The sequence below is a fragment of the Ammospiza caudacuta genome, chromosome 33 (assembly GCF_027887145.1).
Source record: "Ammospiza caudacuta isolate bAmmCau1 chromosome 33, bAmmCau1.pri, whole genome shotgun sequence".
Lineage (NCBI taxonomy): Eukaryota > Metazoa > Chordata > Aves > Passeriformes > Passerellidae > Ammospiza > Ammospiza caudacuta.
Window position 1 is genome coordinate 653728 of NC_080625.1, and position 17797 is coordinate 671524.

A 17797-nucleotide genomic window follows, 5' to 3' on the forward strand; every position below is an offset into this window, starting at 1 on the left:
AAAAAACCTTCCCAAAAAAACAGCATTTGTACAAAAAATTACATTTTCCCCTTACTAATCCTGGATTTTTATGGGAACGAGGCGCCAGGACCCCAAATTTTGGGGCACTCAGAACTCCAAAAATCCCAAATCCGAAATTTTGGATTTGCAGGAGACATTTTGGGCGCCGGGACCCCAAACGTGGGGATTTGGGGGATTTTAGTAACACAAATTTGGGGAGTTTGGGGTTTTTGGGATCCCAAACTCCAGAATTTCGGGGAATTTTGGGGTTTTTGAGGATCCCAAATTTGGGTACTTAGGTGTTTTTGGGGTTGGCCGTTGCGTTTCTGGCGCTTCCAGAAGCGTTTTGACGTCGGGGTGGCCCAGTAACCCCAAAACTGGCGATTTTAGCCATTTTTGGACCCCACACTCCGGGATTTCGGGGATTTCGGGGATTTCGGGGTTTTTGGGGATCCCAAACTCCGTGAATTTGTGGTTTCTGGGGTCGGCCATTTTTGGGCCCCACACTCCGGGATTTCGGGGTTTTGGGGGATCCCAAACTCCGTGAATTTGTGGTTTTTGGGGTCAGCCCTTGCGTTTCTGGCGCTTCCAGAAGCGTTTGACGTCGGGGTGGCCCAGTAACCCCAAAATTGGTGATTTTAGCCATTTTTGGACCCCACACTCTGGGATTTCGGGGTTTTTGGGGATCCCAAACTCCGTGAATTTGTGGTTTCTGGGGTCGGCCGTTGCGTTTCTGGCGCTTCCAGAAGCGTTTGACGTCGGGGTGGCCCAGTAACCCCAAAACTGGCGATTTTAGCCATTTTTGGACCCCACACTCTGGGATTTCGGGGTTTTCGGGGATCCCAAACTCCGTGAATTTGTGGTTTCTGGGGTCGGCCGTTGCGTTTCTGGCGCTTCCAGAAGCGTTTGACGTCGGGGTGCCCCGCGGGGGTGCCGACCATCGGGGCGCCCCAGTAACCCCAAGTTTCGGCGTTTGGGGCCGTCTTTGGAACGCAGATTCCGGGATTTTGGGGTTTTCGGGGATCCCAAACTCTGTGATTTCTGGGCGTTTCGGGGTTTTTGGGGGGTCAGCCGTTGTGTTTCTGGCGCTTCCAGAAGCGTTTGACGTCGGGGTGGCCCGCGGGGGTGACGACCATCAGGCGCCGCGCGGGGTTCTCGAACACGAGCACGCCCAGGGCGCGGGCGTGGTCCCGCAGCACCTCGAAATCCACCTGGGACAGGAACTGGTTGTACAGCACACCTGGGGGGGGGAGGGGACAGCTTGGGGACAATGCCCAGGGCGGGGGTGTCACACCTTTGGTGGCAGCTCCTGCCTTGGGGACGTGGCCAGGGTTGGTGTTTTCCTTTGGGGACATCCCCAGGGTGGCACCTCCCCACTTGGGGACATGGCCTGGGTGTCACCTGTCCCCTTTGGTGTCACCTCCCTGTTTGGGGACATGGCCTGTGGTGTCACCTGTCCCCTTTGGTGTCACCTCCCACCTTGGGGACATGGCCTGTGGTGTCACCTGTCCCCTTTGGTGGCACCTCCCACCTTGGGGACATGGCCTGGGTGTCACCTTCCCCCTTTGGTGTCACCTCCCACCTTGGGGACATGGCCTGTGGTGTCACCTCCTCCCTTTGGTGTCACCTCCCACCTTGGGGACATGGCCTGGGTGTCACCTCCCCCCTTTGGTGTCACCTCCCACCTTGGGGACATGGCCTGTGGTGTCACCTTCCCCCTTTGGTGGCACCTCCCTGTTTGGGGACATGGCCTGGGTGTCACCTTCCCCCTTTGGTGTCACCTCCCTGTTTGGGGACATGGCCTGGGTGTCACCTCCCCCCTTGGGGACACTTTCAGAACTCTCTGGGGACACTTAGGGGACACTTTGGGGACACGCCGATGACACCTTGGTGACACTTTGGTGACATTTGGGGACACTCTGGGGATACCCCGGTGACAGCCTGGTTAGACCTTGGTGACACCTTGGTGACACTTTGGGGACACCCTGGTGACACTTGTGGACACTTGGGGACACTTGGGGACACTTGGGGACACTTGGGGACACTTGGGGACACTGACCCTCGGAGAAGCGCAGCCGGTCCCGCTCGAGCTCCCAGAGCCGGATCTGGTCCGTGATGGTCGGGGGCAGCACCGGGCTCTGGGGACACCGTGGGGACAATGTGGGGACAATGTGGGGACATGGGGACAGGGACACTGTGGGGACACCGTGGGGACAATGTGGGGACATGGGGGCAGGGACACTGTGGGGACAATGTGGGGACACCGTGGGGACAATGTGGGGACATGGGGACAGGGACACTGTGGGGACACTGTGGGGACAATGTGGGGACATGGGGGCAGGGACACTGTGGGGACAATGTGGGGACATGGGGGCAGGGACACTGTGGGGACACTGTGGGGACACCGTGGGGACAGGGACACTGCGGGGACAGGGACAGGGACACCGTGGGGACATGGGGACACAGGGGACAGGGACACAGTGGGGACACGATGGGGACAGGGACACAGTGGGGACGTGGTGAAGACATGGGGGGGACACAGTGGGGACACGATGGGGACAGGGACACAGTGGGGACGTGGTGGGGATGGGGACAGGGACACTGTGGGGACACAGGGACAGGGAGGAATCCCAGGAATGGGATTTAGGAGCCCCCCAGAGGATTTGGGATCCCCCAAAATGGATTTGGGACCGCCCCAAATTCGGGACCCCCCCCCAGTGAATTTGGGACCCCCTAAAATACATTTGGGAACCCCTAAAATGGATTTGGGGACCCCAAAAATGGATTTGGGATCCCCAAAAATGGATTTGGGACCCCCAAAAATGGATTTGGGACCCCAAAAATGGATTTGGGATCCCCCAAAAATGGATTTGGGAACCCCCAGGTGGATTTGGGACCCCAAAAATGGATTTGGGACCCCCCAAAATGGATTTGGGAACCCCCAAAATGGATTTGGGATCCCCTAAAATGGATTTGGGACCCCCCCAGAAGATTAGGGACCCCCCAAAATGGATTTGGGACCCCCTAAAATGGATTTGGGATCCCCTAAAATGCATTTGGGACCCCCCAAAATGGATTTGGGACCCCCAAAAATGGATTTGGGACTCCCCCTAAAGGATTTGGGACCCCCCAAAATGGATTTGGGACCCCCCCAGAGGATTTGGGACCCCCAAAATGGATTTGGGATCCCCTAAAATGGATTTGGGATCCCCTAAAATGCATTTGGGACCCCCCAAAATGGATTTGGGACCCCCAAAAATGGATTTGGGACTCCCCCTAAAGGATTTGGGACCCCCCAAAATGGATTTGGGACCCCCCCAGAGGATTTGGGACCCCCCAAAATGGATTTGGGATCCCCTAAAATGGATTTGGGATCCCCTAAAATGCATTTGGGACCCCCCAAAATGGATTTGGGACCCCCAAAAATGGATTTGGGACTCCCCCTAAAGGATTTGGGACCCCCCAAAATGGATTTGGGACCCCCCCAGAGGATTTGGGACCCCCCAAAAATGGATTTGGGATCCCCAAAAATGGATTTGGGACCCCCCAAAATGGATTTGGGATCCCCATAAAGGATTTGGGACCCCCCTAAAGGATTTGGGCTCCCCTTTGGGGTCCCCTCACCTGTTTGGCCATCACGGGGTGGGCGCGGGTGCGCAGGAAGTGAATGATCTGTGGGGAGGGACACGGTGTCCCCGTGTCACCAGAGTCCCCAAATCCCTGTGGCCCCAATGCCCCCAGTGTCCCCAGTGTCCCCAATGTCCCCAATGTTCCCATTGCTGTCCCCAAATGTCCCCAATGTCCCCAATGTCCCCAATGTTCCCATTGCTGTCCCCAATGTCCACAGTATCCCCAATCCCCCTCAGTGTCCCCAATGTCCCCAAATGTCCCCAGTGTCCCCATTGTCCCCATTGGTGTCACCTGGTCGGCGATGATGCCGTTGGCGATGGCCACCTGCACGCTGTCCCCAATGTCCCCAAATGTCCCCAGTGTTCCCATTGTCCCCAATCCCCCCAATGTCCCCAATGTCCCCAACGTCCCCAAATGTCCCCAATATCCCAGGTGTCCCCAATCCCCCCAATGTCCCCAAATGTCCCCAATGTCCCCCCTGTCCCCAATGTCCCCAATGCCCCCAATGTCCCCATTGTCCCAGGTGTCCCCAATGCCCCCATCGGTGTCACCTGGTCAACGGTGATGCCGTTGGCGATGGCCACCTGCACGCTGTCCCCAATGTCCCCAATGTCCCCAAATGTCCCCAATATCCCCCCGTCCCCAATGTCCCCAATGTCCCAGGTGTCCCCAATCCCCCCAATGTCCCCAATCCCCCCCATGTCCCCAATGTCCCCAGTGTCCCCAATCCCCCCAATGTCCCCAATCCCCCCAATGTCCCCAGTGTCCCCATCGGTGTCACCTGGTCGGCGGTGATGCCGTTGGCGATGGCCGCCTGCACGCTGTCCCTTGTCACCTGTGCCACCACCAGGTTGGGGAAGCGATAGAGGAGCTCCGAGAAGAGCGCGATGAGGGCCACCTGCAGCTCCGAGTCTGGGGATGCCACCGTTGGGGACATTCAGGGGGACAGCGGGGACACTGGCGACATTGGGGGGATTGGGGACAGCGGGGACAATGGGGACATTGAGGACAATGGGGACATTGGGGACATTGGGGGTATTGGGGACATTGGGGGCTTGGGGACGTTAACGGGAACGTTGCGGACAGCGGGGACGTTGAGGAGATCGGGGACACGGGGACATTTGGGGACACTGGCGGATTGGGGACGTGGGGGGGATCGAGGACAATGGGGACGTTGGGGACATTGAGGGGATGTTGGGGACATTGGGGGACAGCGGGGACAATGGGGACATTGGGGACATTGGGCAGTTTGGGACACTGAGGACATCACTGGGGACATTGGGGACACTGGGGACATTAATGGGAACGTTGGGGACATCGGGGACATTGAGGACAATGGGGACATTGGGGACATTGAGGGGACTGGGGACATTGGGGGAATTGGGGACGTTGGGGACATTGGGGACATCACTGGGGACGTTAATGGGGACATTGGGGACATTGAAGGGATTGGGAACATTGGGGGATTGGGGACATTAATGGGGACATTGGGGACATTGAGGGGATTGGGGACATTGGGAGGATTGGGGACATTGTGGGCATCATTGGGGACGTTAATGGGGACATTGGGGACACTGGGGACATTGAGGACATTGGGGGTTAAGGACGTTAATGGGGACATTGGGGACATTTGGGGGACAGTGGGGACAGGGACACTGGGGATTGGGGACATTGGGGACATTGAGAGAATTGCAGACATCAATGGGGACATTGAGACACAAGGGGGACCAAGGGTGACAGGGGGGTGACAGAGGTGTCCCCAGGTGTCCCCAGGTGTCCCCAAGGTGTCCCCAGTGCCACCTGTGTAGGCGTAGATGCGGTAGTTGGTCTCCACCAGGATGAAGCCGTGCCCGTCGGGCTCTGTCCCCAGGGATGTCCCCAGCGATGTCCCCAGCGATGTCCCCAGCGATGTCCCCGCTGTCCCCGAGGCCAGCGCGATGGCCAGGCGGGTCGGGTAGAACCGCCGCGACTTCCGCTGGGGACGGGGGACAATGTCACCGCAATGTCCCCAATGTCCCCAAGTGTCCCAGGAGCTGTCCCTGGTGTCCCCAAGTGTCCCCAAGTGTCCCAGGAGCTGTCCTTGGTGTCCCCAAGTGTCCCCAAATGTCCCAGGTGTCCCCAAGTGTCTCAGGTGCTGTCCCCAAATGTCCCCAAATGTCCCAAGAGCTGTCCCTGGTGTCCCCAAATGTCCCAAGAATTGTCCTTGGTGTCCCCAAATGTCCCAGGAGCTGTCCCTGGCATCCCCAAATGTCCCAGGAGCTGTCCCTGGCGTCCCCAAATGTCCCCAAGTGTCCCAGGAGCTGTCCCTGGCGTCCCCAAATGTCCCCAAGTGTCCCAGGAGCTGTCCCTGGCATCCCCAAATGTCCCAGGAGCTGTCCCTGGTGTCCCCAAATGTCCTAGGAACTGTCCCCAAGTGTCCCCAAGTGTCCCAGGAGCTGCTCCTGTTGTCCCCAAATGTCCCAGGAGCTGTCCCTGGTGTCCCCAAGTGTCCCCAAGTGTCTCAGGTGCTGTCCTTGAGTGTCCCTGAGTGTCCCCAGGAATTGTCCTTGGTGTCCCCAAATGTCCCCAAGCGTCCCCAGGAGCTGTCCCGGCACCTCCCAGCCCCCTCCCAGTGTCCCCAAATGTCCCTCCCAGTGTCCCTCAATGCCCTCCCAGTCCCCTCCCAGTCCCTCCCAGTGTCCCTCAATGCCCTCCCAGTCCCTCCCAGTTCCCTCCCAGTCCATCCCAGTCCCTCCCAGTCCATCCCAGTCCCTCCCAGTCCATCCCAGTCCATCCCAGTCCCTCCCAGTCCATCCCAGTCCCTCCCAATCCCATCCCAGTCCATCCCAGTCCCTCCCAGTCCCTCCCAGTGTCCCTCAATGCCCTCCCAGTCCCTCCCAGTCCATCCCAGTCCATCCCAGTCCCTCCCAGTCCATCCCAGTCCATCCCAGTCCCTCCCAGTCCATCCCAGTTCCCTCCCAGTCCATCCCAGTCCATCCCAGTCCCTCCCAGTCCATCCCAGTCCATCCCAGTTCCCTCCCAGTCCATCCCAGTCCCTCCCAGTCCCTCCCAGTCCCTCCCAGTGCTCCCAGTTCACCTTCCTCTGGAACACCAGCCCGAACTCTCTCAGGTGCTGCAGGAACGTCAGCAGCGACTCGCTCATGCCCTCCACCGAGTAATCCTGCACCAGTACGGACCAGTTTGCACCAGTACGGACCAGTTTGCACCAGTACGGACCAGTCTGCACCAGCGAGCTCCCAGTGAGCTCCCAGTTCATCCCAGTTGTCCCCAGTAACCTCCAGAACATTCTCAGTGCTCCAGGGATAGTCCTGGAACACTCCCAGTTCACACCAGTTCAGACCAGTGAGCTCCCAGTTCAGCCCAGTTACCCCCAGTAACCTCCAGAACATTCTCAGTCTTTCAGGAACAGTCCAGTAACCTCCCAGTTGAAACCAGTCCATCCCAGTTCATCCCAGTTCATCCCAGTGCCCCCCAATCCCCTCCCAGTCCCTCCCAGTTTGTCCCAATCCCATCCCAGTCCCTCCCAATACCCTCCCAGTTTAACCCAGTCCCTCCCACTCCATCCCAGTTTAACCCAATTCCTTCCCAGTCCATCCCAGTGTCCATAACTCCATTCCCAGTCCCATCCCAGTCCCTCCCAGTTCATCCCAGTCCATCCCAGTGTCCATAACTCCACTCCCAGTCCCTCCCAGTCCATCCCAGTTCATCCCAGTTTAACCCAATCCCTTCCCAGTCCATCCAGGTACCCATAACTCCATTCCCAGTCCCTCCCAGTCCCCCCCAGTTTGCTCCCAGTCCCTCCCAGTATCCATAACTCCATTCCCAGTCCTTCCCAGTTTGTCCCAGTCCATCCCAGCACCCATAACTCCATTCCCAGTCCCATCCCAGTCCCTCCCAGTCCCTCCCAGTTTAACCCAATCCCTTCCCAGTCCCTCCCAGTTTAACCCAATCCCTTCCCAGTCCATCCCAGTGTCCATAACTCCACTCCCAGTCCCTCCCAGTCCATCCCAGTTCATCCCAGTCCATCCCAGTCCCTCCCAGTCCATCCCAGTATCCATAACTCCATTCCCAGTCCATCGCAGTGTCCATAACTCCATTCCCAGTCCTTCCCAGTTTGTCCCAGTCCATCCCAGCACCCATAACTCCATTCCCAGTCCCTCCCAGTCCCTCCCAGTCCCTCCCAGTCCCACCTTCCCCAGTGTGGAGAAGCTCAGCAGGAACAGGAAGGACAGGATCTCCACCAGGTCCATCCCAGTTTAACCCAATCCCATCCCAGTCCCTCCCAGTCCATCCCAGTGTCCATAACTCCACTCCCAATCCCATCCCAGTCCATCCCAGTCCATCCCAGTTTAACCCAATCCCATCCCAGTCCATCTCAGGGTCCATAACTCCATTCCCAGTCCATCCCAGTCCCTCCCAGTTCATCCCAGTACCCATAACTCCACTCCCAGTCCCTCCCAGTGTCCATAACTCCATTCCCAGTCCCTCCCAGTCCATCCCAGTCCCTCCCAGTTTAACCCAATCCCTTCCCAGTCCATCCCAGTGTCCATAACTACATTCCCAGTCCCTCCCAGTGCCTCCCAGTCCATCCCAGTCCCTCCCAGTGCCTCCCAGTCCATCCCAGTCCATCCCAGTTTAACCCAATCCCATCCCAGTCCATCCCAGCGTCCATAACTCCATTCCCAGTCCCTCCCAGTGCCTCCCAGTCCATCCCAGTCCATCCCAGTCCCACCTTTCCCAGTGTGGAGAAGCTCAGCTGGAACAGGAAGGACAGGATCTCCACCAGGTCCATCCCCCGCGCCTGGGGAGGGGCACAGGGAGATTTTGGGGACCCCCAACCCAAATTTGGGGATTTTTGGGACCCTCCCCCCCGCCCAGATTTGGGGAAATTCCTCAGATTTTGGTAAAAGCCTCAAATTTGGGAAAAAAAAAAAAAAAAAAAAACAAAAAAAAACCAAACAAAATTTTGGAGAAATCCCCCAGAAGTTTTGGGAAATCCCACACATTTGGGGACCCTCCCAAATTTGGGGACCCCCCCCCCCCAGATTTTGGGACATCCCCCCCCCCCCCAATAATCTTGGGGACCCTCCAGATTTTTAGGGACCCCCAAATTTTGGGAACTTCCCCACATTTGGGAAACGCCTCAAATTTGGGGAAAACCCCAAAATTTTAGGGAACTCCCCAAAATTTTAGGGACCCCCCTCCCCCCAAATCTTGGGCACCCCCCCAGATTTTTGGACCCCCCCCAAATTTCGGGACTCCCCCAATTTTGGGAACCGCCCCAGATTGGGAAAAAGCTTCAAATTTGGGGGGAAAAGAAAAAAAAAACAAAATTTGGAGAAATCCCCCAGAATTTTTGGGAACTCCCCCACATTTTGGGACCCCCCCCAAATCTTGGGACCCCCCCCCCAAAATTTCGGGATTTCCCCCCCCCCCAGCACCCCCCGGATGACAAAACCCCCAACCCCAGGCGTCGTTTTTGAGGCGAATTCGGGGTTTTTTGGGGACCCCACAATTGTGGGGGTTTTGGGGCTCCCCCGAACCCGAATTTTGGGGGGATTTTGGGGCTCCCTGACCTCGGCCCCCCTGAGGTACTGCAGGATGAAGAACCAGAGCTGGGCGGGGGTGTCGAGCAGCAGGAACTGGAACCCGGCCGAGGTGATGCAGGGGGGCTCCCCCCCCTCGCTGGGGACCCCAAAAAATGGGGAGGGGGAGTCAGAAAATCCCTAAACCGGCAGGAATCGCCCCAAAGTCACAGCACCCCAAAATCCTCCCCAAAACCCCCCTGAAAATTGGCCCAAAATCCTCCCCAGAATCCCATTAAATTGGCCTAAAATCCTCCCTAAATTCCATCTAAATTGGCCCAAAATCCTCCCTAAAATCCAATTGAACCGCCCCAAAATCTCCCTTAAAATTCAATTAAATCCTCCCCAAAATCCCCCCTAAAATCCAATTAAATCGTCCCAAAATCCCCCTTAAAATTCAATTAAATCCTCCCCCAAATCTCCCCTAAAATCCAATTAAATCGCTCCAAAATCCCCCTTAAAATCCAATTAAATCCTCCCCAAAATCTCCCCTAAAATCCAATTAAATCGCCCCAAAATCTCCCCTAAAATCCAATTAAATCCTCCCCAAAATCTCCCCTAAAATCCAATTAAATCGCTCCAAAATCCCCCTTAAAATCCAATTAAATCCTCCCCAAAATCCTCCCTGAATTCCATCTGAATCGGCCCCAAATCCTCCCCAAAAACCCCAATTCCCCCCTCGCTGGGGACCCCAAAAAATGGGGAGAGGGCATCAGAAAATCCCTAAATCGGCAGGAATCACCCCAAATTTACAGCACCCCCAAATCCAAGTGAATAGGCCCAAAACCCCCCCAAAAATCCTCAATTCTCCTCACTGGTGACCCAAAAATTGGGGAGGGGCCCTAAATCCCCCTCAAAACCTTCCAGGACCCCCCAAAATCCCCAAAATTCCCCCAAAATGCCTCAAATTCCCCCCAAATTTCCCCAAACTTCTTAATGAGTCCAGCCTGTACCAGGCCCCAAAATCTCTCTGAAAAAAAAATAAAAAATCCCTAAAAAAATCCAAATCTCTTTAAATCCTCCCCAAATTCCCTTAAAATCTCCTCAGGACCCCCCAAAAATGCCCCAAAATCCCAAAATTCCCCAAAACTCTTCATGAGCCCGGCCTGCACCAGCAGCTGCGCCAGACCCCAAAATTCCCCCCAAAACTCCCCCAAACCCCCACAAATCCTCCCCAAATCCCTCGAAATTCCCTCTAAACCCCCACAGGACCCCCCAAAAATCCCCCAAAATCCCCAAATTCCACGAAAATTCCCAAATTCCCCAAAAAATGTCCCAAATTCCCCCAAACCTCTTTGTGAGCCCGGCCTGCAGCAGCAGCTGCACCAGTCCCAAAATTCCCCTGAAAAAACCCTAAAAAATCCCTAAAAAAACCCCAAATTCCCTCAAATCCTCCCCAAATTCCCTCTAAATCGCCTCAGGACCCCCAAAAATGCCCCAAAATCCCAAAATTCCCCCAAAATGCCCCAAATTCCCCCAAAGCTCTTCATGAGCCCGGCCTGCACCAGCAGCTGCACCAGGCCACAAAATTCCCCCCAAATCCCACTAAAAACTCCCCAAATCTCTCCAAATTCTCCCTAAAATCCCTCAGAACCCCCCAAATTCCCCCATATCCCAAAAATTCCCCCAAAATCCCCAAATTTCCCCAAATTCCCCAAACCTCTTCATGAGCCCGGCCTGCACCAGCAGCTGCGCCAGGTCCTGGCTGACGGCCGCGCTCGGGGACCCAACCATGAAGTGCAAAACCACCTGAAAATAATAAAAGTTTAGTCTCTTTTACACCCCAAAACCCCCCAAAATCCCATAAAATCCCATTAAATGCCCCAAAACGTCCCAGTTCCCACCTCCCAGCGCTCCTCGGCGTATTTGTCCAGGGCGGGAACGTCGCGGGCGTGCCGGTCCGGGCCCAGCGGGGCCGTGTCGTCCGACCAGGCCTTGCCCCTGTCAGGACCCCAAAAACGCGGCCCCGGGGGGGTCAGCACCCCAAAAAAACCCCAAAAACCGCCCCACAAAACCCCCAGACACAAAGTCCCAAAATCTTCCTGAAATCCCCTCATAAATCCCAATTTTCTGGTTGTTCGGCCTAAATTCCCGCAGAGGCCTCAGCTCTGGGGGAACCCCCAAGATCAGCCCCCGTGAGGGGATTTGGGCCCCAAAACCCACAAAAAACATCCCAAAAACCCCAAAACCCACAAAAAACATCCCAAAAACCCCAAAACCCACCCCACGGTACCCCCAGACACAGAAAGTCCCAAAAGTGTCCAAAAATCCCCTCATAAATCTTGATTTTCTGGTTGTTTGGCCTAAATTCCCATACGGGCCTTGCTGCTGTAGGGCCCCAAAAAAGCATCACCCTGAGGGGATCTGGACCCCAAAAAACCCCAAAACCCTCAAAAACTGCCCCCCAAAACCCCCAGACCCAGAAAGTCCCAAAATCTTCCCAAAATCCCCTCATAAATCCCAATTTTCTGGTTGTTTGGCCTAAATTCCCACACAGGCCTCAGCTCTGGGGGAACCCCCAAAATCAACCCCCGTGAGGGGATTTGGACCCCAAAAACCACCCCAAAACCCCCAGACCCAGAAAGTCCCAAAATTTTCCAGAAATCCCCTCACAAATCCCAATTTTTTGGTTGTTTGGCCAAACGTCCCACAGAGGCCTTAGCCCTGAGGGAACCCCCAAAATCAGCCTATTTTTCCCCCCTGTTTTCTGCCCATTTTTCCCTAATTTCTTTTTATTTTTCCCCCCCATTTTCTGCCCATTTTTCCCCATTTCCCCCCCCCATTTTTTCTGATTTTCCCCCCATTTTTTCTGATTGTCTCCCCCTTTTCCCCAATTTTTCCAGATTTTTTCCCTCATTTCCCCCCCAATTTTTCCTGACTTTTCCCCCATTTTCCCCCATATTTTCTGATTTCCCCCCCCCATTTTTTCTGGCTTTTACTCTCATTCCTCCCCCATTTTTTTCTGATTTCCCCCCCCCCATTTTTTTACCATTTTCCCCTCATTTTTTTCCCCGCTCGCCCCCCATTTTTTCCGCCTTTTCTCCCCATTTTTTCTGACTCCCCCCTTCATTTTTTCTGCCTTTTTCCCCCCCCATCTTTTTTGATTTTTCCCCCAATTTTATCCCCATTTCCCCCTTATTTTTTTCCCCATTTTTTCTGATTTTTACCCCCCCATTTTTCCTTCATTTTTTCCCCATTTTTACATTTTTTCCCCATTTTTGCCCCACTCACCCCCCGAGCAGGGCCACCCTCAGGTTCTGTCGGAAGTTGGGGTGCAGGGCGACCCCCGGGAGCCCCCCCGGGAGGGTGTGGGGGTGCCACAGGCGCAGCTCCAGCAGCACCTCCTGGCTCTGCTGCTGCTCCCTGCAACGCAAACCGCACCAAAACCGCACAAAATCGCCCCGAAATCGCACACGATCACCCCAAAATTACACAAACCGCACCAAAATTGCAAAAAATCGCACCAAAATTGCACAAAATCACCCCAAAACCAACCCAAAATCACACAAAACAGCTCCAAAATCACACAAAACAGCTCCAACATCGCACAAAATCACAGAAAATCACCCCAAAATCACAGAAAATCACCCCAAAATCACCCCAAAATCACACAAAACAGCTCCAAAATCACACAGACCGCACCAAAATCGCACAAAATCGCCCCAAATTCACAGAAAATCACCCCAAAATCACAGAAAACAGCTCCAAAATCACACAGAACAGCTCCAAAATTACACAAACCGCACCAAAATCGCACAAAATCACCCCAAAATCACACAAAACAGCTTGAGAATTACACAAACCTCACCAAAATTGCACAAAATCGCCCCAAAATCACAGAAAATCACCCCAAAATCACACAGACCGCACCAAAATCGCACAAAATCGCCCCAAAATCACACAAAATCGCCCCAAAAATACACAAACTGCACCAAAATTGCACAAAATCACCCCAAAATCACACAGAACAGCTCCAAAATTACACAGACCGCACCAAAATCGCACAAATCGCACCAAAATTACACAAACCGCACCAAAATCACAGAAAATCACCCCAAAATCACAGAAAATCACCCCAAAATCACCCCAAAATCACACAGAACAGCTCCAAAATCACATAAACCGCACCAAAATCGCACAAAATCGCCCCAAAATCACAGAAAATCACCCCAAAATCACAGAAAATCACCCCAAAATCTCACAAAACAGCTCGAGAATTACACAAACCGCACCAAAATCGCAGAAAATCGCCCCAAAATCACAGAAAATCACCCCAAAATCACAGAAAACAGCTCCAGAATTACACAGACTGCACCAAAATCGCACAAAATCGCCCCAAAATCGCACAAAATCACCCCAAAATCACACAGAACAGCTCCAAGATTACACAGACCGCACCAAAATCGCACAAAATCGCCCCAAAATCACAGAAAACAGCTCCAAAATCACAGAAAACAGCTCCAAAATCACAGAAAACAGCTCCAAAATGACACAAACCGCACCAAAATCACAGAAAATCGCCCCAAAATCACAGAAAATCACCCTAAAATCACATAGAACAGCTCCAAAATTACACAGACCGCACCAAAATCGCACAAAATCGCCCCAAAATCACAGAAAATCACCCCAAAATCACAGAAAATCACCCCAAAAATCACACAAATCGCACCAAAATCACGCAGAATCACCCCAAAATTGCCACAAAATCACCCCCAAATCGCCCCCAGCCCCATTTCCAGTGCCCCTTCTCAAGCCAAAACCACCCCCCAAAAACCCAAATTTCCTCCCCAAATCCCAAAATCCCCTGAAATTCCCCCAAAACCTCCCTAGGACCCCCCAAAATCCTCCCAGAGCCCCCCAAAATCGCCCCCAGCCCCATTTCCTGGGCTCCTTCTCAAGCCAAAACCACCCCCCAAAACCCCAAATTTCACCATCTGGACCCCCCGGATTTCCCCCAAAATCCCCCCAGGACCCCCAAAATCCCTGAAATCCCACCCAAATCCCCCCCAGGACCCCCAAAATCCCTGAAATCCCCCCCAAATCCCCCCCAGGACCCCCAAAATCCCCCAAAATCCCCCCCAGGACCCCCAAAACCGCCCCCAGCCCCATTTCCTGCGCTCCTTCTTGACACAAAACCACCCCCCAAAAACCCAAATTTCACCATCTGGACCGCCCAGATTTCCCCCAAAATCCCCCCAGGACCCCCAAAATCCCTGAAATCCCCCCCAAATCCCCCCCAGGACCCCCAAAATCCCTGAAATCCCACCCAAATCCCCCCCAGGACCCCCAAAATCCCCCAAAATCCCCCCCAGGACCCCCAAAACCGCCCCCAGCCCCATTTCCTGGGCTCCTTCTTGACACAAAACCGCCCCCCAAAAACCCAAATTTCACCATCTGGACCCCCCAGATTTCCCCCAAAATGCCCCCAGGACCCCCAAAATCCCTGAAATCCCCCCCAAATCCCCCCAGGACCCCCAAAATCCCCCAAAATCCCCCCCAAATCCCCCCAGGACCCCCAAAACCGCCCCCAGCCCCATTTCCTGCGCTCCTTCTTGACCCAAAACCGCCCCCCAAAACCCCAAATTTCACCATCTGGACCCCCCGGATTTCCCCCAAAATGCCCCGAAATCCCCCCCGGGACCCCCAAAATCCCCCCAAAATCCCCCCAAGCCCCAGCCCCACCTGCCGTGCTCCTTCTTGACCCAGAGCCCCACGGCCGCCTGGGGCAGCGGCTGCTCCAGGAACAGCATCCGCAGGATCCCGGCCTGCGCCAGCCCCGGCAGCTCCCTGCGCGTTAATTAGCCTTAATTAGCGCTAATTAGGGTCAGTGATTCCCGCCCGAAGGCAGCCAGGTAGGTGGCGTGGGGCGATTTTGCATTTATTAGGATTTTTTTTTAGGGATATTTTGGGTATTTTGTGTCAACCTGAACACCACCAGGAAGGGGTCACGGGGTTAATTAACGTTAATTAGCGTCAATTAGCGCTAATTAGGGCCAATGAGCCCCGCCCGAACGCAGCTATTTTGCACTATTTAGGATTTTTTTTAGGGATATTTTGGGTATTTTTTGTCAACCTGAACACCACCAGGAAGGGGTTACGGGGTTAATTAGGGTTAATTAGGGTTAATTAGCGCTAATTAGGGTCAATGAGTCCTGCCCAAATGCAGCTATTTTGCGTTTATTAGGATTTTTTTTTAGGGATATTTTGGGTATTTTGTGTCAACCTGAACACCACCAGGAAAGGGTCACGGGGTTAATTAGCGTTAATTAGCGCTAATTAGGGTCAATGAGTCCCGCCTGAACGCAGCCAGGTTGGTGGCGTGAGGCGATTTTGCATTTGTTAGGACTTTTTTTAGGGATATTTTGGGTATTTTGTGTCAACCTGAACACCCCAGGAAGAGGTCACGGGGTTAATTAGCATTAATTAGTGTTAATTAGGGTTAATTAGTCCTGCCAGAAGATGGCTGAGCAGGTGGCATGGGGCTATTTTGGGATATTTACATTTAATTTGGAAATATTTTCACTTAATTTGAGGTAACAAAGGACTAATTAAGAGTTAATTAAGGATTAATTAAGTGTCAATTAGTATTAATTAGGGTTAATTAGCTCACTTGAAGATGACCAGGCAGGTGGCACTGGGTTATTTTGGGTTATTTAGGTCTAATTTTGGATAATTAGGATTAAACTAAGGATTAATTAAAATTAATTAAGGGTTAATTAGCACTAATTAGTATTAATTACTGCTAATTAGCTCACCTGAAGACGGCCAAGCGGGTGACACAAGCTTACTTTGGGATATTCAGGTTTAATCTGGGGATATTTTCGCTCACTTTGAGTTAACAAAGACCTAACAGAAGGTTAATTAGGGGATAATTAAGGGTTAATTAGCGCTAATTAGCGCTAATTACGCACCTGAAGACGGCCAGGCAGGTGGCCGGGTGCCCGTAGAGCCGGTCCAGGGTGGGGGGGCTGAGCCCGCGCAGGAACTCCTGCAGGTTCTTGCACTGCAGCTGCACCCGCGACATCGCGCCTGTTACACACGGGTTACACCTGGGTTACACCTGGGTTACACCTGGGTTACACACGGGTAATAACCTGAGATACACCTGGGTTACACCTGGGTTACACACGGGTTACACCTGGGTTACACACGGGTTACACCTGGGGCAGGAACTCCTGCAGGTTCTTGCACTGCAGCTGCACCCGCGACATCGCGCCTGTTACACACGGGTTACACCTGGGTTACACCTGGGTTACACACGGGTTACACCTGGGTTACACACGGGTTACACCTGGGGCAGGAACTCCTGCAGGTTCTTGCACTGCAGCTGCACCCGCGACATCGCGCCTGTTACACACGGGTTACACGCAGGTTACACCTGGGTTACACACGGGTTACACCTGGGTTACACCCAGGACACACCCAGGTTACACCTGGGTTACACCAGGGTTACACCTGGGTTACACACACGTTACACCTGGGTTACACCTGGGTTACACCTGGGTTACACCTGGTATACACCCAGGACACACCCGGGTTACACCGGGGTTACACCGGGGTTACACCTGGGCACAGCTCCCCTAATTATCCCCCAAACCCCCCCAATTAACCCAAATTATTCCAACCCCCCCCCAATTAACCCCAATTACCCCAAACCCCCTAATTAACACCAATTACCCCAAAGCCCCCAATTAACACCAATAACCTGAAACCCCCCAATTAACACCAATTACCCCAAAGCCCCCAATTAACACCAATAACCTGAAACCCCCCAATTAACACTAATAAACCCCAAATTACACAACGCTCCCAATCAACCCAAATTAACCCCAATTAACGCAACCCCCCAATTAACCCCAATTATCCCAAATCCCCTAATTACCCCAGTCCCCCAATTACCCCAAATCCCAGTTATTTCAAACCCCCCAATTAACCCCAATTAACCCCAATTACCCTAAACCCCCCAATTAACCCCAATTATCCCAAATTCCCAATTAACACCAAGAACCCCAAACCCCCCAATTAACCCCAATTACCCCAAACCCCCTAATTAACACCAATAAACCCCAAATTACACAACGCCCCCAATCAACCCAAATTAACCCCAATTAACGCAACCCCCCCAGTTAACCCCAATTATCCCAAATCCCCCAATTACCCCCAAATCCCAGTTACCTCAAACCCCCCAATTAACCCCAATTAACCCCAATTACCCCCAATTACCCCAAGCCCCCTCGCTCCCCTCCAGCCCCCACCGCTGATTTCCCCCCCAAGTTGCCCAAAATCCCCCGAATTTCCCCCAATTACCCCAAACCCCCAATTAACCCAAACTACACCAACGCCCCCCACTCCCCTCCAGCGCCCCTCTCTCCCCCACGGCCCCCATCCCCAATTTCCCCCAAAATTCCCCAAAATTCCCCAAAATCCCCCAAATTTCCCCCAAATTTCCCCCAAATTTCCCCCAATCGCTCACCCCACGCCGCGGCCCGAGGCCACGCCCCCTTCCCGCCGAGGCCACGCCCCCAACGTAGAAAATCCCGCCCTTTCCCCGGTCACGTGACGCAGTTCCCGCCCTTTCCCCG

The 17797-nt window shown here is 53.8% G+C and overlaps 1 protein-coding gene and 1 pseudogene across 1 annotated transcript; both read right to left on the reverse strand.

Annotated features, from left to right (window-relative positions):
* LOC131570177 (zinc finger protein 665-like) overlaps positions 1-17797 on the reverse strand; it is a 507112-nt pseudogene that overhangs the window by 370253 nt on the left and 119062 nt on the right.
* Positions 25-16353, reverse strand: GTF2H4 (general transcription factor IIH subunit 4). Its single transcript, XM_058822591.1, has 14 exons — positions 16321-16353; positions 16127-16244; positions 14898-15002; positions 12447-12578; positions 11060-11156; positions 10876-10964; positions 9207-9315; positions 8363-8431; positions 6707-6790; positions 5431-5605; positions 4412-4542; positions 3625-3672; positions 2060-2138; positions 25-1240 (listed from the first exon to the last, which is right to left on the reverse strand). Exons 2-14 carry the CDS (start codon positions 16237-16239, stop codon positions 1068-1070), a joined length of 1404 nt encoding a protein of 467 aa, XP_058678574.1. The 5' UTR covers positions 16240-16244; positions 16321-16353; the 3' UTR covers positions 25-1067.